The 24,923-nt window shown below is 38.1% G+C and overlaps 1 protein-coding gene across 1 annotated transcript in view; it reads right to left on the bottom strand.

The window, feature by feature from the left end:
• The window catches only part of PPM1D (protein phosphatase, Mg2+/Mn2+ dependent 1D), a 54,028-nt gene continuing 29,105 nt past the window's right edge, over positions 1-24,923 (bottom strand). The window contains exons 4-6 of the mRNA XM_082678826.1: positions 12,187-12,377; positions 5,867-6,109; positions 1-1,398 (exon numbers count right to left, since the gene is read on the bottom strand). Of these exons, the coding sequence (XP_082534952.1) occupies positions 841-1,398; positions 5,867-6,109; positions 12,187-12,377 (992 nt within the window). The 3' untranslated portion in view covers positions 1-840. The remainder of the gene's footprint in view (positions 1,399-5,866; positions 6,110-12,186; positions 12,378-24,923) is intronic.

Genomic DNA, 24,923 nt, shown 5'->3' with positions numbered 1-24,923 from the left:
AATTAGCAGCACCATCCGTTATTGACATAGCAAGAAAAACTTCACATATTTTATGCAAACACTAGAAGAGGATATAGCTACTTTTAAGACCTACTAATGCCACTGAATGCCTGGGATGATTGAGAAGGGCATCTTTTTAGGCAAACCTACCTCCTTCTACTTCAAAGATTTGGTGACCAAATCTGATGATTAATGTTTAGAAAAAATGCTACTGAATGAAATAAGAGATACTGCATAGTATTTTAATTAGGACAAGGAGACTAAAACCCAGCTGCTTTTGCATGGCTCAACACTTCTGCTTCTATGAAAAATTTAGTTCTGAATTATGAAATCAGAAATAAAGAATAATTTTTAAAAGACACTAGTTGTCTCTAAGAAACATTAAGTGGAACACAGGTCACTATGAAAATACATCACTTTTCCAGTTTGCTTCATAATTTACTTTAAAAAGTTGTGTAGTTTTCATCACAAGTGACTTATACAAATTTCTTAATAAGCATATTTAAAAGTTTAAATGTACTTCTAAGATCGAATAGATTCTTTTGATTTTTTTTTAAACCTTTAGCCCTGTTGTTACGTTTACTGTGTATCAGAGTAAGAGACTGAGTTTGTGTGAAGGATACAAATTTACACACATTTTATAGCAACTTATACCCTAACATCTACAAAATTCACATTTATAATACAAGCAAGTACAAGGCCAGGATAAAACTGTTGAATTCCAAAAAGTCAAACTGTATACTATTTTTATTTTGTCCCCTTAAAAAAAGTTCAACTTCGGCACCAAATTCAAAGAGCCCTCTTAGAAGTTTGGAAAAAAAAAAAAATTCCAGATATATTTCAGCAAACACAAACAGTTTTTCTGTGCTGATGAAGTAAAGGATTTCCAATTTTCTTCTGGCCCCTAAGTCTGCGTCGCATGGTAAGTTTAACGGAGTTCTTTCGCTGTGAGTTTGTGGGGAGGCTTGCAGGCTGAGCACCACTACTTCGACTTAAACCATTTCGTCTATGCTTCTTCACAAGAGGGCCAGAGTTGGATTCTTCTAATGTCCTTTTGAAGTTTGTTGGAGGGGTTCTTTCAACTTCTTGAGCTTTCATTTGACCTGGGATCGACATCTTTAAATTTTTTTGGTCCATGATGGTGTTTGTTGAATTGGTAGGCACAAGGCCAACTGACAGGCTGTTATTCAAAGAATCATGTATCCTTAAAGTCAGGGCTTTAGTGCAATTTTCTTCAAGTGGCTCTGGATCTTTTGAGGATATGACTGCAGGCTGGACATTCCCTCGAGCTATCTCAGCTGGGACTTCTAAATAATTCTCTGAGAAGGCATTACTACGCATAAGGGCAGGTATGTGGTCCTTAGAGTTCAGCCTTGGCCATGGGTCCTCCTCCAGTGACTGAAAAACAAGAAGGTAAACAAAGTAAGAAATAATTTATCCTAGAATTCAGCGTAACCATTGGGGAAATGAAAAGATTTCATTAGAATAAGTGACAAATTTGTTTATTTGGGGGGTTTATTTCCTACTTTCTATATTTTAATTTCTGAATATTCAGTAGTGTGGAAAATGTGAAGTGCAACATTAAAGCAACTCTGTCATAATGGAAATTCAGACTGTTGCTTTGCACCCATCTCCCAAACACTAGGTACTGTTCTGTTATTTGAGAAAACAGGACATATGGGAATGTACTGAGTATGGCTGGGGCAACTTTCAAAGATATAAGTGAGGGCTTCCCTGGTGGCACAGTGGTTAAGAATCCGCCTGCCAATGCAGGGGACACAGGTTCAAGCCCTGGTCCGGGAAGATCCCACATGCCACGGAGCAACTAAGCCCATGAGCCACAACTACTAAACCTGCGCTCTAGAGCCCGCAAGCCACAACCACTGAGCCCACGTGCCACACCTACTGAAGCCCGCACACCTAGAGCCTGTGCTCCGCAACAAGAGAAGCCACCACAATGAGAAGCCTGCGCACCACAACAAAGAGTAGCCCCCCCTCACTGCAAAGAGAGAAAGCCTGCGCACAGCAACAAAGACCCAACACAGCCAAAAGTAAATAAATAAAATAAATTTATTTTTTTAAAAAAGATATAAGTGAAAATCATATGGAAACTTTCAGGTATTGTTTTTTAAAAAGCTTCACAGGAGGTTCAGATATGCACCACTCCTTTAGGTGTAGTGCCTCAGATCTATATGTATTCAGAATATCCTCCCATCTCCAGACAGATAAGAACATTCTTCCTATCAAATACAAATCTTCCACTATAATATTTTAGAAAAACATTGCTTTAATACTTTCTTAAGTACAAATTTTAAGCATAAATACTATCTCTTGCCCAAGTGTGTAACATTTCCCTCAATCATTTCCTCTCTCAATCAAATCAAATTTATTAAAATAGTAATATATTCTGAAGAGCCCAAGTAAACCATTTTGTAGAATGGTAAACAAAGACATATTATCTGGTCGCCCTCTGATATAAAATCCCCTAGGAATAAATGCCTTTCGAGAAAGTGCTCTATAAAAAAGCATATTTATAAAACTAATGTTCCCTTTAACGTTTCTAGATTTAAAAAGAAAAAGGCAAATTGAAGCAATCAAACGCATTTCAATTTAACCATGTAACATGAACATGCTTTACTGAAAAAAAATGAACTTTAGGTCCAGTGGAGGCTAGAGATGAGAAACCCTAAAGTTCCTATTTTGGTACTGCCCCAAATAGAATGCTGCTACCTTTTTTTAAAAAAAACTAAGAATATATTCTTCCTTTCTGGGGTCATTGGCTCATTTATTTATTTTATACTACATGGTTTACTGAAAGCCCAATTCTTATCTGTTTTAACACTGACTAGATGTTGGGCAGCAACCTTATTTCAAAATACCAGTGTTGAGAACGGATAACAGGACAGTCTCTGTTCTAGAATATTTACATCTGGCTTTCAATGATATCAACAACAACTTGTCTGTGAATTTATCCCCACTGCATTAGGTTGATTCCAATGCCTACTACCCTGATCACAAGCATGTTCTGACTGACCACAGAAAACTAGTCATTAGTAATTTTTGACTAAAAGTTCATCTTGGTTTAATATAGAAAAAGGATTTGCAACAAGACCAGGCAGCAGATAAATTCTGTAGACAGAAGGCTTCCTACTACCAAACAAGCACATCACTAATTTAGGCACAAGAAGAAAGGTACTAATCAAGCCACTTACAGAAATAGAACATATTGCTCTAGTTTATGCAACAACGTTAGACATTAGATGGAATTCCTTTACAAAAGAAAAACAATGGGATGATGTCAGAGTTAACACAATTTATTGTAATTTCCGTTGTGCTGTGTCTTTTTAAATTCACAAATTATTATTCTGATACTACAGGTGCATTGGCTTTTCTTCCCCCACTTTTTCCTTGAACTTTTCCTTCTCTTTTTATTGGCATTCTGTGGAAATACATTGCATCTGTTAGCTCAGGCAACTGCCTAGACTTCCTAGTCTCATCCCAGATTAATGACTACTGTATTGCTAAGCCTTCTTACATGCTCATAAAACACTTGTGATATTGAGAGGTTACGTCCTAAAAACTCACACTTTAAAAGTTTCACTACTTCAGAGATCAGCTTTCTTGAGAGCTCCATATATTTTACAATCCAACAGTAAACAACTAATTACAAGTTGTGTCTAGAACACAACTGAAACTAAGTGTTAATCCTCTGGAAGAACTCTTTTCCTAATTCCTCCTTCCTATAGCTCTTGGCTTATTTAAAAAACAGCTAAATTTAGTTTTGCCCTAAAGAAAGGATAAAGAAATCTGTGCCATAGTAATATATCACAAACAGAAGTATTTCTACTATTATCTGTCCGAAAACAAGGATTTGACTACCAATTTAGCTTAGATTCAAACAGAAGTTGAATCTTCTGTTTAGATTCAAACAGAAGTTCACATGTCTATAGATAGATAACCTAGTCTCAAGTGCCTAGTCTAAATGTGGGTAGGTCTTAAAAACCATTCAAAATCAACCAAAATGTCATTTATATCTAGATGTTACTAAACATAGGATTACTGTAACAATGAAATACATCAGAGATACTTGTGAGTAGCCATGGTTAAGATAAACAAACAAAACACAATCTTTGGGGCAGAGATTTGTCTTTATTTACTTCTTAGGCCAGAGCCAACAATACTGATTGTTCTGAACGGCTCTAAATATTCTTTCATATTTAGGTGGGGCCAGATGGTTAACAAACAACCACGCCTACATATAAGTCAGTGCATACATAAATCTCCTAAGCTTTACTTTAGTAAAATTGTTAGATCATTATTTTTCAGAATTTTAAAGTATGTTTTAAAAATTATTTCTAGGTGCAATTTATGTTCAATTTTACTAATGCCAATCCACAGACGGCAATAAGTTTTGAGATCAATATTAAGAGTATTTATTCCTATCACAATATCTTCTATCCCCTCATCCTTACCTCCACCTTAACGCCTCCTTCTCTGTACTGCCTAAAGTTCAGTTATTCAAATACAAACACATTAGGAAACACGAAAGTAATGAATACATTCAAATACAGAAACCAGCGAATTCTCAAATGAACATAAGCTCCTTCATAACACTCAAAGAGAATGAAGAGACTTTAAAAGATTTCAATCTGCATTATTATTCAAGAGTTTTCAAAGCAAAGAAAGCTTTGACAAGAAATTCTTTTAAGAAAATAAGCATAAAATATTAATTTGTCAATTTCTAAATGAAGAGTCCATGTAAGGAAAATTAAGTTGCCATATATATAGTGAAGTAAAAGATAGGAAAGTGGTAATAGTAAACTTCCAAGTACTCCATATAGGATCACAATACCCAAAATTAAATAAATTCTTTGTACTGTGTAGCTTTGAACATCTTAAAAAACTGCCTGAATACATGACATAAAATTCCACTGTGGGGGCTTCCCTGGTGGCGCAGTGGTTGAGAGTCCGCCTGCCGATGCAGGGGACACGGGTTCGTGCCCCAGTCCGGGAAGATCTCACATGCCACGGAGCGGCTGGACTTGTAAGCCATGGCCGCTGAGCTTGCGCGTCCGGAGCCTGTGCTCCGCAATGGGAGAGGCCACAGCAGTGAGAGGCCCGCGTACCGCAAAAAAAAAAAAAAAAAAAATTCCACTGTGTTTCCCATTTTATTGGTCATTCTTCTGAAAGCACGTTCTCAGAAGGCCAGGTATATCAAAACAGTTATCCATATTACTAATTATTAGCAGGAAAAAATTGGGATGAAATCAGAAAAAGGGAAATACAGTAGCATTTAAACTTGTTTATTTCACAGCACATCTTAAATTCATTCAATATTAACATGGATAAGAAATAGGAATGATGTTTCTTATCCATGTTAATAGACAACCAGTTCTAAAGTCTTATATCCTAAGGTCCAGTTCAGTCTTGATTCTGTATGATCTTATTCAAACTGCTCAATATCTCAGTTATATTATCTATAAAATGGAATAACATCTGCACTATTTAGCTTTCAGGGTTATGAGGTTCAAATGAAATACCACATATGGAAGTGCATCATAAAAAATGCTTACAAACTTTCATACTATCAGAAGGGAGTCAATAAGTTCCAAATATTAATATTGTTAATATTCTTCAGGGGCCATATCTAATCACTTTTCTATTAGGTGCTCTACATACAGCTGGCATTCAGTATAGTACCTATGTGTAGATGGCCTACTGACAATAAGTTACATGGCAAAGATCTATCACTTTCTTGACGGTAGCTCAAATCTGAAATTCTATTATATAAAGAATCTGAAAACTGTTTTCAGGTAATACTAACAGAGAAATTCTATTACAACTTAAATTCTAGAGAACTGTGTACCTTGACTGGTGGTGTAGAACACGGAGAAGAAGTCATCACGCAGGTTTCTTGACTATTATAGGAAGGGCTATCAGTCAGGTTCAGATAGAGCTCGTCTTCATTGGTGAAATCTCCCTGAGTGCCCGCTCCTGGAGAGATGCAGATTACTATGGCACTAGTATTATCTGCTCGAAGCATACGCTGCCTCCAGCGGCCTAGAGCTCGATTCACAAGCATTTTGGCACAAGACTGTCCATGCTCACCCTGTTTTTAAAAGAATAAGAAGGAAGATAACAACTCAGACCTTGCTGCCACTACACCTGTATCAAGTGAAAAATCACGTGTTCAACATGGCCTACATAAACAATTAAAATTTCAAACTTTATCCACAAACCCCATAACTATGCTAAAACAGTATTGCTCTGAATTAAAAAAATAATAAGACAAGGTCTTATCCTGTGGTTAAGTTTCACCTGTATTTTTATCTTTTTGGTAGCAAACTTGGTCTTCATTGTAAACTTACTCAGGAAAAGTTATACAGAAGTTATCTAAAAAGGGGAAGTAAATATCAAGTTATAATAGATAAACAATTCACAAATGAAATAATCACACATGGCAAAAATACTCATTGCAAAGGGCCAATTTCCTCCTAAAATAAGAGCTTCTGCAAATCAAAGACAATCCCAACATAAAAACTGTCAAAGGATATGAACAAAATTCAGAGACAAGGAAATAAAAGTGGTCATTAAATATATGTATACATATTGACATATATATATACATACATAGATATATGTATACATATTGACATATATATATACATACATAGATATATGTATATATATTGACATATATATACACACATAGCCATTTATAGATATATAAATGGCTAATGTCACTCCTATGAAGAAAAAAGCAATACAATGAGTGGTTATAGTATAGAGATTAAATACATACAAACAGAGTAAAAAAACAAAAAAAAATTAAATGAACTTGTGTTATACAAATAAATGTGGCTTGGAATAAAACTTACAGCATCATACATGGATTTAATAACTGCTAAGTTTCAAAGAACAGAAAAGAAAATGATGTGCTCCAGAAAAGAATTACTTATCTTAAAAAATACCTCTAGAAATAACTGAATAATGAAAATGAGTGGAAATGTTTGAAAAAGAAATGTGTCATGAACTATAAGGGGAAAAAAATTTTAATTAATATGTTATTTTATGTAATGTAATAAAATATATTAATGTCACAGGGAGCTCAGCTCGGTGCTCTGTAGTGACCTAGATGGACAGGATTGGCGGGTGGGAGGGAGGTCCAAGAGGGAGGGGATATATGTATGCATATAGCTGACTCACTTCATTGTACAGCAGAAACTAACACAACATTGTAAAGCAACTATACCCTAATTTAAAAAATGCATATATTAATGTATTGTAAGTACAAAATATTAATGTACTATAATGTACACTATGTAATAATATATAATGTACTACCATACTATAAGCACTTTATTAAAAAAATATATAACGTATATGTCATTTAACTGTCAGCTATATGCCTCAAGTTTATATATTGAAACCGGATAAAGAACTGGGCTTTTTTCATTCTTTCCTTGGGAAACAGGGAATCATTTTTATTTGGGATTGTCTGATCTTGGTCATATTACAGTATTCCAACACATTAATGATGGCAAACTGCAAAAAACTCCTCTCAGCTCCTTTAAAATCTTTATATTAAGCCATCCTTGCATTCGCAAGAAAAGTACCACTTTGTAAAGATGTTTTTAAACATTGCTTTGTTCCCCCCTTTCTAATATGAAAAAATATGCACTTCACAATTGATGAAAGGCAGCATTAATCTGTAATCCATGAATCTATTACATTCCCCAGTGTACGTGTTGCACCACTCTCCAAATACTAGCTCACTGAGAACTCACTGAAGGACTCCTTTACCTTTCCCTTTTTCAGTGTGCCTGTTTCCCTCCCAGCAAAGCTCCGTAAAAAAGAAATCTACATAAGCCATTTCTACTACCTTACTTGCATTTTCCCTCAGCCCACGGATTCTGTTGATTTGGGCCGCCGTTAACACTGTGTCCTTTTCTTCCACCCTACTGTCTCACTAGGTGATGTCATAAATTGTCACAACTTTAACTCCCGTTAACACTGAAATTAGCATTTCCAGGCATTGCCTTTCAGTAACTGCCTACTGAAAATATCTATCTAGATGAACCAAAGGCATGTCCTGTTCAACATGCCTATATGAATTATCCCTCCCTCCCCACAAAATAATGTGTTTCTTCTTGATAACAGCTTCCAGCCACCACTAAGAAGTTGGGGTGTCATAATATTCTCCCTCCTTAAAACCCAAGTTCTGTCAGTTCTACCACTTATGTATTTTTTTTAACATCTACATTTCTATTTACTTACTTACTTACTTATTTATTTATGACTGTGTTGGGTCTTCATTGCTGCGTGCGGGCATCCTCTAGTTGCAGCGAGCGGGGGCTACTCTTCGTTGCGGTGGCTTCTTTTGTTGTGGAGCACCGGTTATAGGTGCGCGGGCTTCAGTAGTTGTGGCACAGGGGTTAATAATTGTGGCTCACAGGCTCTAGAGCTCAGGCTCAGTAGTTGTGGTGCACGGGCTTAGTTGCTCCACGGCATGTGGGATCTTCCGGGACCAGGGCTCTAACCCGTGTTCCCTGCATTGACAGACGGACTCTTAACCACTGCCCCACCAGGGGAGTCCCATATTTCTTTTTGGCTTGTATGTGCATATGTTTTCTTTTTCTTTCTTTTTTTTTTTAATCCATTGCTGCTTTAGCTCAAGCTTGCAAAAATTTTCATTTGGAACATAACAGCAGCTTCCAAAGAGGAAGCCTAATAGATCCATTAATAAAAATCAAGTCAGGGACTTCCCTTGTGGTCCAGTGGTTAAGACTCTGCACTCCCAATGCAGGGGGCCAGGGTTCTATCCCTGGTCAGGGAACTAGATCCCACAAGCCACAACTAGACCGGGTGCAGCCAAATAAATAAATATTTTTTTAAAAATTAAAATCAGGGGACTTCCCTAGTGGTCAAGTGGTTGAGAATCTGCCTGCCAATGCAGGGGACACGGGTTCGAGCCCTGGTCTGGGAAGATCCCACATGCCGCGTAGCAACTAAGCCCGTGAGCCACAACTACCGAGCCTGCGCGTCTGGAGCCTGCGCTCCGCAACAAGAGAGGCCGCGATAGTGAGAGGCCCGCGCACCGCGATGAAGAGTGGCCCCCACTTGCCGCAACTGCAGAAAGCCCTTGCACAGAAATGAAGACCCAACACAGCCATAAACAAACAAACAAATAAATAAATAAATTAAATTAAAATCAGGACTTCCCTGGTGGTGCAGTGGTTAAGAATCCTCCTGTCAATGCAGGGGACACGGGTTTGAGCCCTGGTCTGGGAAGATCCCACATGCCGTGGAGCAACTAAGCCCATGTGCCACAACTCCTGAGCCTGAGCTCTAGAGCCCACGAGACACAACTACTGAGCCCGCATGCCACAACTACTGAAACCCTCATGCCTAGAGCCCATGCTCTGCAACAAGAGAAGCCACTGCAATGAGAAGCCCATGCACCACAATGAAGAGTAGCCCCCGCTCACTGCAACTAGAGAAAGCCCGCGTGCAGCAACAAAGACCCAAGGGAGCCATTAATTAATTAATTAATAAAACTAAAATCAAATCAGATACTGTCAATAGGAATCAACATGTGAAGAGACGCAGAGACAGACCTTATAAATATGATTCCATTCATCAAAATTCACCTTCTCTCAGGGATTCTTCACTAATCACTCACTGCTGACACCCATTCTCTTTCATTGCCAACTTTGCATCAGTTTAATTTAGTAAGGGGCAAGATGTTTTGCCTACACCTCCTAATAAATAGAATTCTCACATCCATTATCATCTGCCCTCTATTCCACCCTGCCACGAGTATGCTTTCTAAAATGCGTATCTAAAATGCAGCTTTTCAATACTTTCCACTACCTGACTATTAAGACTTAACTTCATAACAGACCATTCAAAACCTTTTTGCCTCCTGTCTTCGAATCACATCAAGTTACTTGTGAAATCTGAATGTGCTGTACTTGTCTCTTCCCTCTGACTTTACACATTCTATTCCTTTGCCTGGAAAGCTTCACTCTCCTCGCTTCATCTCTTTACCTGGTAAATTCAACTCCACCTTTAAGACCTGCTCAAATACCACTCTCATCCATGAAACTTCCTTAGGCAGTCCTCATAAGTTTCCTATCTTCTCCCTCTCAGTTCTCAACACTTGTTATAAATATTGTTAGATGAATGCTTCCTTCAATACTCATTCTAAAAACACTTAGGTGTTTATGACACTTAGGTTCTCCCAACCCAATAAAACTGGCTTTTGGCTTCATCATGCCACTGAAATGTTTCTCTCTTCCTCTCTCATCATTAAAGAATTCTAAATCCAATAGACATGGAAATTCCCTGGCAGTACAGTAGTTAGGAGTCCGCGCTTTCACTGCCAAGGGCCCAGGTTTGATCCCTGGTAGGGGAGCTAAGATCCCGCAAGCCGGCGTAGCAAACAAACAAACAAACTCCAATAGACAAAATAGTCTTTATTTTATTTAATCTTTCTTTTATATCTGACATCACTGACCAAATGCATCATGCTAGCCCCAAGTTTGTAAAATTGAATAGATACATGACTCTTATCTTTAAACAACTCACAATCAAATGGTACTGATAGCTAGCTATATATCCTATTTGTAATAATATGGTAAATGCTAAGCAAGGACCATATTCTATTCACCTTTGCTTCCTTTGTACCTAGTGCCTAACATGTTAGTTGAGGGAATGAATGGAGGCAATTTAATACAAGTTCTTTCATGTTGCCTCCTTATCACCCCAAAATATAGCTTTACCATTCCTCCCATCTTAGAAAAAGATAATCTTTTCCAAGGAGCCATTGATTCCAGTTACTTCGATGTGCTCTGGACCTTCATTCCATCAACATCCCTTATTTCTCTTGTTCTGTCAATCTTTCTTGTAAGACTATAAAACTGCTTTCAAGACCCTCACTATCTTTTCAAGCTAACAATGGCACATTCCCTTGTCTTCCTTAACACTCACTACATCTATTTCCTAGGCTCACAAAGTACTGTTTCATCATCACTCCAGTCTGCTAGCTAATGCCCTCCTCACTTCAACCGAAACTCTTCATCCTTGAAGGTCACTAATAATAAAAGATCCTAAATGTAAAACCCAATACCCTGTTTTCATCCATCTGCCTCTACTTCTTTGTAGAATTTGACATTGCTGGCTACTACTCCAAAACACTCTCTTTCCTTGCCTTCAATAACATTGCACTTTCCAAATCTCCTTACTTTGTCATTGCTCAGAATGAAGATCAACTTTTAAGCAAGCCAGGAAGGAAAGAAAAGAATTTTCTCATTGATGGTTGTTTCTAGGTTTGCAATTGACTAAAACAATATAGGTGGCATAGAGTTACCACATGACCCAGGAATTCCACTCCTAGGTAGATACCTGAGAGATCTGAAAACATGTCCACACAAAAACTTGTACATGAATGTTAACATCAGCATCATTCAAAATAGCCAAAAAGTGGAAACAACTAAAGTACCCACTGACTGATGAATGGATGGATAAATAAAATGTTATATATCCATCAATGGAAAATTATTCGGTCATAAAAAGGAATAAAGTACTGATACAAGCAACATGAATGAAGCTTGAAAACATTATGCTTAAGTGAAAGAAGTCAGACACAAAAGGCCACATATTGTATGATCTCATTTATACGCAGTATGCAAAACAGGCAAATACATAGAGACAAAAAAAATTAGTGGTTGCCAGGGAACAGGGGTGATAGTGAATGACTGCTAATGGTTATGGGGTTTGTTGGGGGCAGTGATGAAATGTTCTGGAATTAGTGGTGAGAGTTACATAACTCTGAGAATACCCTAAGAAACACTGACCTGAATACTTTAAAAAGGTAAATTTTATGGAATGTGAATTATATCTCAATTTATAAAAAGAAGGATCAGTGAGGGTTCCATAGGCCAGGAAGTCAAGGGCTGCTCATAATGAAGTCAGTGGCTGTATGTTTTGTTATCTAGTTTCATTCATCTATTTCCTGTCTTGTTCTCCTACTAAGCTTCAGAAATCTATATTTTACTTTCTTCTACAGCCAGGGCAAATGCAAAAATCTACTCAAGGTGAACATCCTTAGTTCATATTCAAGACCCCTGACAAAAGTACCAGAACAATGTGTAGATAATAATATCGAATTGAGTTATTTCTCACCATCAAGTATTTTTTCTCCTCTTGGTCCTGGCACATTGAGATGGCATCTTGAGGTGGAATCATATTCCAAAGACCATCACTCCCCAAGATAATATACTTGTGCTTCTGGGGATCAAGAGTGTGGACACTTGTGTCTGGTTCAGGTGACACCACAAACTCACCACTGAAGAAATCATAGCTCCACAAATCACCTGGGGAGCAGGAGGCAGAAAAAGCAAGAAGTATTATTTGCAAGCTAGTAGTATCATATCAACAGATTAAAGAAGAAAATCTACATGTTCATCTCAACAGATGCAGAAAAGCATTTGATAACATTCAAAATCCATTCATGATTTAAAATAAAAAAGACTTCTTAGCAAACTAGAAATTTGAAAAGGTAACTCCCTTATGAACCTGATAAAAGTATGCCTTCTATCACCACTTCTCTTCTAATTCTATATGAGGGATTCTTCTCAACACAGTAAGATAATAAAAATAAATGATATATGTGAATTGGAAAGGAGAAAATAAAACTATCATTACTTGAAGATAATTTTATTTCTACATGGGAAACCAAAAAGAAGTTAGATAAATTATCAGAACAGGAACACTTAGCAAGGTTGTTAAATACAAACCCAATATATAAAAGTCAGCTGTATCTCTATATAATAGCAAGAAATGGAAAATGGAAAATTTTAAACAATTCCATTTATAACAGTGAACCGAATATCAGGTACTGCGAAATTTAATAAAAGGTGTGCAAATCTTTTATGGACAAGATTATACAATTAGATTCCAAAGACTATCTAAATAAGTGGGGAAATAAACTATAATCAAAGATAGGAAGAGTTAACATTATGAAGATGTTAATTCTTCCAAAAATAACCTATAATGTCAATGTAATTCCATCCAAAATCCCAAAAGGACTTTTGTAGAATCTGACAAGCTGATTCTAAAATGTATAGGAAGGATCTACTCTATATACAGCACAGGGAACTCTACTCAATACTCTGTAATGACCTACGTGAGAAAAGAATCTAAAAAAGAGTGGATATATGTATAACTGATTCACTTCGCTGTACAGCAGAAACTAACACAACATTGTAAATCAACTATACTCCAATAAAAATTTTAAAAAATATATTTAAAAGTAGAAAAAAATAAAATGTATGGGGAAGAGCGAAGGGCCAAGATTAACTAAGATAACTGTAAAAAAAGATAAAACGTGGAGACGTTGCTCTACAAATAAGAGTCCTAGTGGCTAACTGAAAACCTCCTGTTAACCCCCTAGGTCAAGAAAATACCTACATCAAAACTGAAAGGATGGGTGCCAGTCACTTGGAAGAAAATTCCAGAGATAAAAATGAGCATTTTTATGCTTTTAACCTACCTAGCCTTTGGAGATCAATGACTAGCCTTTGGAGATCAATAGTTCACCCTTTCAGTGAGCCAGTAAAAGAAGATTCTTAAATAATTATCTTCCTTCTTGATTAGCTCCACATAAAACAATGCCTAACACTTCTGCTTTTTAGACGCATTAGATGTACACCTCAAAATGTTCAACATAAAAGAAGCTTTAGTTGACTCAGGTCATCTAAAAGATCAATAAAACTGAAATAGAAAAAAAAATTTATAGAAACCATCTACTCTTTTGTGATACATAAGATAAATAAGTAGGACAATATAAACTCTTCTGCGTCCAAAAACAGGAAGGAGGAGACAAGAAGGAGAAAACATTAATTTCCGCCTCTTTTATTTGTTGTGAAATACTTTGGGGAAAGACCTAATTAAGAGCAAAAGGTTTTCAGACAAGAGGATAAATTGTTTTTGCCGCTGTTAAGCAGGTCTGACTTTTGCTAAACAAGAGGAAGCTCTTTGTCCTCTCCTTTCCTTATTTAAACGTCATCATACCTCTCATCAGAAATACTGGCCAATCCAAATATGCTCAGAGTCCAAGGAAAGAATAATTCAAATCAATTACTCTACTCTGAAATAGCAAAATTCACTGCTAAACCAGCCTCTTGAAAGGGGCAATTCATCCTTCAGAGTAACAAAAGAGAACACATATGACCACTAAAAGCTAATTATAATCCAGGTCACCTCACAAAGACACATTTATTTCTTTATACCAGTAAAACAAAACTCCCTGGTTGATGAAACTATAAAAATGAACATGGATGGAAACAGTTAAGATAAATTTTAAGATAGCAATTACAGGGTTCATATGTGATGCTAAAAGCTTTCAAAAGCAATTTGCCCCCCAATATTTGAAATTAATATTGCCACTCCAAGTAAAAACATAAATTCATATAAAGCAGAATCCTTAATATGTCTAAACTTAAAATCTAGGTTAAAAAAGAAATTCCAATTTTGAATCTAATGCAAACTATATGACCTCAAAGAAGGGTCACAATTTCTCATATATAAACTAACATTAATATTGTTATAAATTTGAAAATATTTTAAAATAAGTTACTTGTTTATTTCACATGGCACGAAAACCAAAAGATACAAAAATCTCCTTTCCCATTCATGTCCTTTCTGGTTCTCCACTTAGGGAACAACTATTGTCCTTATGTATCCTTCTAGAGATGTCTACGGATATATACCCAATATATATGTATACTCTTTCCACAAAATTGTCCTCTCAAGCTCGCAACTCCGAAATCACTAGCCCCCAATATGTTGCCAATCTCTTTTTTCTTTCTCACTAAACCTCAATACATTTCCAGAAGAAAGGCACATTTCTCCTAACTTAAATTTCTGAAACTGTTTTTTAAATTAATTATTTGTTTATTTTTAGTTTTTGGCTGGGCCACGTGGCATGGGGGATCTTAATTCCCTGTAAACCTGTGCCCCCCTGCAGTGGAAGCATGGAGTCCTAACCCCTGGACCGTCAGGGAATTCCCAAACTCTATTTTTTGTTTTTCATAATATTTACTGGAACTTCCCTGGTGTTCCAGTGTTAAGAATCGCCTTCCAATGCAGGGGACACGGGTTTGATCCCTGGTCAGGGGACTAACATCCCACATGCTGTGGGGCAACTAAGCCCATGCACCACAACTACTGAGCACGTGAGCCACAACTAGAGAGAAGCCCGTGCGCCACAACAAGGAGCCTGTGTGCCGCAACGAAAGATCCCACATGCTGCAACAAAAATCCCATGACTAAGACCTGACGCAGGCAAAAATTAAAAAAATATATTTAAAAAAATAATAATATTATTATTACCTTATTTATTTAGGCTGCACTGGGTCTTTGTTGCAACATGAGGGATCTTCAGTTGTGGCATGAGGACTTCTTAGTGGCGGCACGTGGACTCTTAGTTGCGGCATGCAAATGCTTAGTTGCAGCATGCATGCAGCATCTAGTTCCTAGACCAGGGATCAAACCTCAGCCCCCTCTTTGGGAGCGTGGAGTCTTACCCACTGGACCAGGAGGGAAGTCCCCCCAGATTCTGGGTTTTGAATGCGATTGCATTGAACCTATAGATTACTTCAGGGAGAAATGCCATCTTAACAATATTATATCTCCCAACCCAATAACATGTATCTCCTATTTAATCTTCTGAGCATAAGGATATTCTCCTATGTAGCCACAGTCAGAAAATTTCATGTTGATCCAGTATTGTGTAATATAAAATCTATGTTCAAATTTCCCCAGTTATCCCAATAATGCCTTTTTTATTTTGGCCGCACCACGTGGCTTTCAGGATCTTAATTCCCCCAACAGGGACCGAACCCAGGCCCCCTCAGTGAAAGTGCCAAGTCCTAACCCCTGGATCACCAGGGAATTCCCGCAATAATGTTTTTTTAATATCCAGGATCCACTCAGGGATCATTCATTACATTCAGTTGTCATATTTTTTAGTTGTTTTTAACCCAGAACAATTCTCTAGGTTTTGTGATTTGTTTTTGTCATTCATGACACTGACAGACAATTGTCAAAAGAGTCCAGGCCAGTTGTCTGCAGAGTGACCCTCAATTTGGATTTGTCTGACTGCTTCCTCGTGTCCGCAGGCTAGATATAAGGGTTTGTGTTCAGGTTAAACTTTTTTTTTGGCCAGAATACTACAATGCTGAAGTCATAGCCTTCTTAGTATGTCACATTAGGAGGCACAAAATGTCAGTCTGTCCTATTATTGGCAATGCCAAGCCTGATCATTCAGTTAAAGTGCTGCCTACCAGCACTGTAAAGATGCCCTAAGTAATCTATACAGTGATAGTTTGAGATTGTGTGAAATATCCTATTCCTCACCAAAATATGCCACATTTTAGCATTCATTAATGATTCTTGCACGAATCAAGTGCTATTGTCACGGTTGTAAACTGATGATAGAATTAGGACACTAACTACATTTATTAGTTGTCTTCTCTAAAGAAGAACTTTCCATTGTTCTCTCTACCTCTTTATAATCTTTTTGTACCAGTATGGACTTAGGGATTCTTTTTTTCCTCATTATACTATAACTTATTCCTGTTATCGTTTTGATGCTCAAGTTGCTTTATATTTGCCGGTAAAAGTCCCTAGAATTTGAATTTTTAATGAACTCACCATATGATCTGTATTCATAGCTAGATTTAGGAACAGAAGATAGAGCCAGTTCCCTTATTTTGCCAGTTCAGGTAATCTACATGGCTTTACCTGAGATCAAATGAGTAAGAATCAGAATTGAACTAAGTATTTTATTATTGGCCTAGTGTTTGTACACCATTATAGGATCACAGGAATGTCATTCCTCTATATATTAAAGGGAGGGGCCTTGAACATTGTGGCAGAGGTTGGTTGCCTGCTCAATGGCCATTTCCCTTTTGTTTTCAATAGGGGCACTGGAGTGATACCAGATGAGAAAGAGGCCTTTCTTCTGGTTTCAGTATGTTCTCTGCTTGCTGCTGGGGCATACTGCAGCCAGCAATGTGCAGGACACCTAGTGGTCCTTATCCTAGGGAATTTCAACATTCCTCCCCCACCCCCCTCCAGCTCTGTGAGTGGCTTCCCGTGGAGAGCTTCCCAGCAACTTTTGCCTCACCTAATCCATCCTCAAAACTGCAACCAAAATCATCTCTTTAAAACACAAATTTAAGATTGACGGTGGTGATGGTTGCACAACAATGTAAACGTACTTAATACCACTGAACTGTATACTTAAAATGGTTAAGATGGTAAATTTTGTTATATGTATTTTGCCATAATTAAAACACACACACACACCCCTACCTAGTTATGTTTCCCACCCCAACTCTGCAATAGTTTACTCTTGCATAACTCTTAACCACAGCCTATAAAAATGCAGTATTTTCTGACTTTATCTATGCCTCTTGTTCCCATATCTTTGTTCCACCTACCCTTCATCAGAGTCCCTTATATTCACCATGCCTCCTCCTATCACAGAGCTGTTCACAAATGCAGTTCCTATGCCTAGAACACATTTTCTTCTTCTATTAACTTTTAGTAATTCTTAAGACCTCAGCTCAAACATCACTTCTCTGGCCTCTCCGGTTAGGTAAACTACTCCCATTTTAAGTTCCCACTAACAGATATACAAATAGTTAAGAGTTGTAATGTTTCAGTTCTTTTTGTGATCATTTGATGAATGCCTCTCCCCTCTCTAAACTGTAAGCTTCCATGAGGGCAAAGACCCTGTGCTTGGCACATACTGCACTCAAATATCTGTTCAATGAATAAATGAATTGCAAGACTCACATGCAATTCCATCGGACAGCCACTAGGAGACACCTTTGCTACATTTGCACTCAGGTAATTTTGATCATCATCAGTACAAATTTTGATAAGCAAACTTCTCTCTTTCCCAAAAAACTGGAAGAAAAATGACTATTAACCATAAGAGTGGTGCTAAATTCTATAATTTAATTTACTATGGGCCAATAAGAATTACCATGCAACAAGTTAAACTTAAAAAGAAAGCTAGAGGGCTTCCCCGGTGGCGCAGTGGTTGAGAGTCCTCCTACCGCTGCAGGGGACGCAGGTTCGTGCCTCAGTCCCGGAAGGTCCCACATGCCGCAGAGCGTCTGGGCCCGTGAGCCATGGCCACTGAGCCTGCGCGTCCGGAGCCTGTGCTCCGCAGTGGGAGAGGCCACAGCAGTGAGAGGCCCGCGTACCACAAAAAAAAAAAAAAAAAAAAAAAAGAAAGCTAGAACTTAAATAGTTAACTTTTTTCCCCCCAAGTGCCAAAATAAAGACAGGAAAAGTAATATGACAAAGCATTTCTTTCAGCTTAAATGTTCAAATCTAAAGGATATTCTCTTTTAAATGCTGTACGCCTTAAACTTATATACAGTGCTGTATGTCAGTTATACCTCAATAAAGTTTAAAAAAATAAAAAAGATATTTGAGAAAATATGTGATAGAAAAATAAAATCAAGAGAAAAAGCAGAAGCAATTTTTTTCCATTACTAAAACAAAACCATCTCTCCCACGTCTTTTTATATGAAAATATTCATTTATTTCCATACATTTGTTTACAAAATTATGTTACAATAATGTAATTGTCATAGGAAATAACTATAGCAATTGTATTTTATCTCCTACATGGAGTTTTCCCTGGTCTAGACGATCTTTCCCATCAACTGTTATTATTTCTTCCCTTTTAAAAATAACAGTAGCAAACCCTCTCTTGACGCTATTCTTTCTACTCCAGCTAAAGCCCCATCTCTTCCTTCCCAACCTAGGAAGAGTGTCTAAAACTTGCTATATCAAAGTTTCCCCTTCTCACTCTTTCTTGAACCAACTCCAGTCACGATTGTGGTCTCAATATCCACCAAAAGCTACTTTGTCAAGGTCACCAATGACTTTCACATTGTTAAACCCAAAGGTCACTTCTCAGTCTTTCCTTTACCTGAACTATCAACAGTATTTGAAATTTTTTTTTTAATTGAGGTATAACTGACATATAACGAAATACCTTCTTGAAACAGTTTCTTCTCTTAGCTTTCAGGACACTCTCCTGAACCTTCCTGTATTTTACCTGTGGCTCTTTCTCAGTCTTGTTTTCCCTGTTCTTCCATTCATGCCCCCACCTCTTAACAGTGACAGTATCTCAGGGCTCAGTCACTGGACCCTTCCCTTTTCTTTTTTCCCCCCTTTTTTACCTACACTCAATCCCTTGATTCAGCCACAGACTGATATCTCTAGCCTGGCCCTCACCTAGTCAATTTTCATAACCAGAAGCCCAATGGATATCACCACTTTAATGTCTGATTAGCACCTTGAAGGTAAGTTGTCCAAAATTGAACTGACCTCCCCCTGCTACATATACTCTGGTCTTTGCTACATCAGTTAATGGCAACTCCACCTTTCAAGCTGCTCAGTTAAAAAAAAAAATCATAAAAAGGACACTTTATATTTGTTGTTCCTTCTGCCTAATATCTTGCCCCAAACACCCACAGACCTTGATGCCTCATCTCTTCACTCAAATGTCATCTTTTCAGACCTCCTCTGACCATCCCATTTATTTATTTGTTTGTTTTATTTTTGGTTGTGTTGGGTCTTCATTGCTTCTTGTGGGCTTTCTCTAATTGCAGAGAGAGGGGTCTACTCTTCGTTGCAGTGCACAGGCTTCTCATTGTGGTGGCTTCTCTTGTTGCAGAGCATGGGCTCTAGGCCAACGGGCTTCAGTAGTTGTGGCTCGTGGGCTCTAGAGCGCAGGCTCAGTAGTTGTGGCGCACAGGCTTAGTTGCTCCACGGCATGTGGGATCTTCTCGGACCAGGGCTCAAACCCGTGTCCCCTGCATTGGCAGGTGGATTCTTAACCACTGTGCCACTACGGAAGTCCCCTGACAATCCCATTGAAAATTACACTCCCACCCCCACAACGTTTCCTGCTTTATTTTTCACATTAGCACTTTTTACTATATACCACAATATATATTCTACTTATTTATTTTAGTTTATCATCTGTTTCCCCTCACTAGAAAGTAAGTTCCATGGGTCCAGGAATTTTCACCTGTCCATTGCAGAATCCTCAGAACCTAGAGCAATACCTGGCACACAGCAGGCATTTAATAAATATTTGGTGAATGAATAAACAATCACAAAGAAGTGGGGACTCTGTATGTGGTTTTATCCATTTTTTTTTAAGTTTATTTCTTTTTTGGCTGCATTGGATCTTTGTTGCTGTGCACGGGCTTTCTCTAGTTGTGGCAAGTGGGGGCTACTCTTTGTTCTGGTGCGCAGGCTTCTCTTTGCGGTGGCTTCTTTTGTTGCTGAGCATGGGCTGTAGGCACGTGGGCTTCAGTAGTTGTGGCATGCGGGCTCAGTAGTTGTGGCTCACGGGCTTAGTTGCTCCGCGGCATGTGGGATCTTCCCAGACCAGGGATCGAACCCCTGTCCCCTGCATTCACAGGCGGATTCTTAACCACTGCGCCACCAGGGAAGTCCCTGCCAGCCTATTTTTAAAAACATTTCATCTGGAGATCATTTCAAATGTATAAAGTTATAAAAATAAAACTATGACAAAGAACACCGATCTTTACTCAGATTTATCTATTGTTGACATTTTGCCCCATTCGCTTGTTTTCAATCTACATATATATAAAGATTCTGGGGCTTCCCTGGTGGCGCAGTGGTTGAGAGTCCACCTGCCGATGCAGGGGACACGGGTTCGTGCCCCGGTCTGGGAAGATCCCACATGCCACAGAGCGGCTGGGCCCATGAGCCATGGCCGCTGACCCTGTGCATCCGGAGCCTGTGCTCCACAACGGGAGAGGCCACAACAGTGAGAGGCCCGTGTACCGAAAAAAAAAAAAAAAAGATTCTGTGTGTATATATAAAAAATATTTTAAATAATGGTCCTTTATCCCTAAATACTTCAAAGTGTATTTTCTAAGAATAAGGACACTGCAGTTATCAGCTTCATAAATTTATATTAATATAATATTTACCTAATATACCATCTACCATCCATATTCTGAATTATCAGATGGCCTAATAATATCCTTTATAGGATCCAGCCTAGGATCAGGAATAGCATATACTTGTAACATTTCTTTTCTTCTTCTTTTTTTCTTTACTTGTAACATTTCTTTAACCTCCTTTATCTAGATTGAGGCTATGCATTTTTGACCAGGGTACTACATAGGGGATATGTGTACCACACATCTGGAGGCATACAATGTCCAACTATTCCTCATTAGTGATGGTAACTGTCATCACCCAGTCAAAGTGTCTGATTTCTCTACTCTCTAATTACTATTTTTTCTCTCTGGCAACTAAAAGTAGTTAAACAATGCTAATATCTTGCTGCCTAAGTATTTTTGAATATTTGTATAATATACAAAATCGAGGACCACGCACATTATTTCTTTCTCTAGGTAGTTAACAAATGTTGAAACTAAGCTAAGAAGAAAAACAGCATCACATCAATCAAGATCTCTCTCTCTAAATACACACCAATCTATTAATCAGTACCTTTTGTATTGATAAATACATTTCACCAACAACTCATCTAATGCTATTATTCAGTCTCCATTTCCCCACCCTTACACCATCCCAATAAAAACCAACAGAGTACATAAAAGAGAATCTTGACCTGGTAGCAGTTCATAAGAGAAATATCTAGAGATCTGAGCTTAATAAGCCAACTAATGTGTTAAGATTACAAAAAGCTAATGACAGGATTCTTAGACTCCATTATTAGAAGTACAATGTTCAGGTAGCAGGAACTAAATATTTCCATTGTACTTCAAACTGGTCAGACCACATCTTGCAGTGTCCTCAATTCCCAAATCACGTTTATTGAAGGAAACATCTAGAGGAATACGACAAGAATAATGAAGGGTCTGAAATTAGCCTAGAGAAACATGCTAGCCAATTCTGAATAGGTAAATGACTGTCATTATGCAAAAAGAAAAGGAAGTACACTGCCCTGTCTGAAAGCTTCATGGAAGCAGATTTTAACTCACAGAATTGTCTAATAATACAAGAATTTCTACTTTGAAACATTAAGGAAAGATTACTGAAGATATTCAAGCAGGTTGAATTACTTCTTGTCTGAATTACTCCAGAGCTATATCTGAACTAAGTAGGAATGTCTGAAACAGGAAAACCAGTTGGTTTTTCTGCTCTTTTTGCCACTCCATCACCTGTTCCTTCTCTTCCTCTCCACAATCACTTAAGGGTTTCAAGGCTTACTTGAAATGCTTGGCGCGCACACACTTAACATATACAAAATAAATTGGCATCTACTTTCTAAACTGAAGGTTCACCTTACTTTTGAACCTGGAGTAAGACCTTGCCCTCAGTCCGTGTTGAGTTCCCCACAAAAATTCCCTCTATTTCTTTAGTAATATTAATTCCTTGCCTCCCATGCCTTCCTCCTAAGCTCACTAATGTTACAAATGGCAACAGTTAACTGGAAATTTACCATCTACCTGAAGTGTCAATAGCAGCTGACTATCTGTCATCCACCTTGCCCCCTTTTTCTCCTTGCTAGCAATTGGAGGATCAATTATATCACATGTATACTATGAATGAATGGCTTGGGAAACGCAGACAAAAATCTGTAAAATATGTAAAGTGCTTAGAATACTGCTACAGGTCCCTAAATGGGACCCTGGCCTCCAATTTTATTACCCTATAATTTTAGCCATTATGATCTTTTAAAAACAAGCTGGATCAGCTAAAATGATCCTTTAAAAACATACTGGATCATGTCTCTGCCCTACTTCAGTACACAACAGTAATAAAAACAACTAACATTTACAGAGCACTTACTATGTGCCAGGCACTATTTTAAGCACTTTACACGTGCTAAGTTACCCAATACTCATGACAGTATGAAGCAGGCCCCACTTTACAGCTGAAAAAACTGTGCCACAATATATTAAGTAATTTGCCCAAGTTTGTACAGTAAATAACAGCACTGGGATTGGAAACTAGGAATTTTGGCTCCAAAGGCTACCTCTTAACCACTATGGCTTACTTCCTCTCCTATTCTTCAATCCCTTCCCAAAAGCATTTAAAATAAAATTCCTTATCATGGTCTAGAAAGCCTTGCAGGATTTAGTTTTTGCCTACCACTGGTAATGTCTTCACCAAACTCCTTACCTTAGCCTGCGCCACCCTCTTAATCAGGCAAGTGTCCTCATCCCCGCCTTCATCTTACATCTCTACCTCCTCTCTCTCACACTGGCTTCATTCTTGGTCCTTAAAGACAGCAAGTCCTTTCCTTTCTGCATTAGGATTCATTGCTAACAAACAACAATTTCCAGCTCAGGTTAACCTAGGCCAAAAAGGCAACTCAGAAGAAAATCAAGTAGCTCACACAGTAGACAAGAAGCTGGAGAACCAGGCAAGGAGACAGGGCAATTCCAAACAACTAGGCAGGAAAACCCAACCACATCAATGAGCACTGCCAAAGGAGGTCAGTATCACTAGGATGAATTCATTCCAACCACGTTTTTGGTTTTTAATGTTTATCCTTTCTAGATTCACAACTCAAAATCATGGAACAGGGAATCTAACTGATCTAGCTGGGGCCATATGCCTGACCTTTTATGTTTTATAAAAGGACCCTGAATAGGAATGTCTAAACTAAAACTGCACATAGTAGGGGAGATACAGTTTCCCAAAAGGAAGTCAGGGCATTATTCAGTAGGAAAAAAGAATATATGCTACACAACCCGCACCACCATCCCTCCAAAATCAAATGTCCACTAATTGCCTAACAGCCTTTGCAAGTGCTATGGCTTTGCTTTGACTTGGCCCCTTCTCCTCCTTTTAGGTCTTACTCACTCAAAATATCACTTTTTAAAAGAATGTTCCTTGGGCTTCCCTGATGGCACAGTGGTTAAGAATCTGCCTGCCAATGCTGGGACACGGGTTCAAGCCCTGGTCTGGGAAGATCCCGCATGCCGCAGAGCAACTAAGCCTGTGTGCCACAACTACTAAGCCTGCATTCCAGAGCCCGTGAGACACAACTACTGAGCCTGAGTGCCACAACTACTGAAGCCCACGCGCCTAGAGCCCGTGCTCCGCAACAAGAGGAGCCACCGCAATAAGAAGCCTGCGCACCGCAACGAAGAGTAGCCCCCGCTCACCGCAACTAGAGAAAGCCCACGCACAGCAATGAAGACCCAACGGAGTCAAAAATAAATAAATTTATTAAAAAATAAATAAATAAAAGAATGTTCCTTAATCATCCTCTCCAAAGTAGCCCTCCTCTGCTACCCACTATCCCTCCCACCAATCAGTGGCATATCATACTGTTTAATTCCTTTATAATGCTTTTTAAAATAATTTTCTCACTTGTTTATTATCTATTCTCCCCATTAGATTATAGGCTCCATGAATATTGGGACTATATGTATATGATCACCAAAGATGAACAAAGATAGTAACATGATAGGTAGCACGATCTTTTAAAAATGCAAATCAGATAATGTTACTCCTTAGCTTAATATCCTTCAATGTTTCCCAGTGCCCTTAGACTAGAATGAAAACATCTGTGGCTCATGTTTGCCTCCTTAACTCCTGCCTTTTGATAATTCCTACAACAGGCCACGCTGTTTCCCAATTCAGGAACCATGCCTAGAATATTCAACAGGCTCTTCACAAGAATAACTCCTTCTCAGCCATCAAATCTCAGATAAAATAACACTTCCTAAAAGGATCATTTCCATCACACTATCTAAAATAGCTTTTACCTTCTAAATTATTCTTTATCATAGGACTTTCATATTTCCTAACCTGTAATTATTTCATTTACAAGCTTACTTTTTAAAAAACTAAAGTATAATTGA

The sequence above is a fragment of the Grampus griseus genome (genome assembly GCF_964374135.1).
Source record: "Grampus griseus genome assembly, chromosome: 20".
NCBI classification, from domain to species: Eukaryota; Metazoa; Chordata; class Mammalia; order Artiodactyla; family Delphinidae; genus Grampus; species Grampus griseus.
Note: the sequence above shows the minus strand (reverse complement) of the source record. Positions and strands in the feature narration are given on the sequence as shown.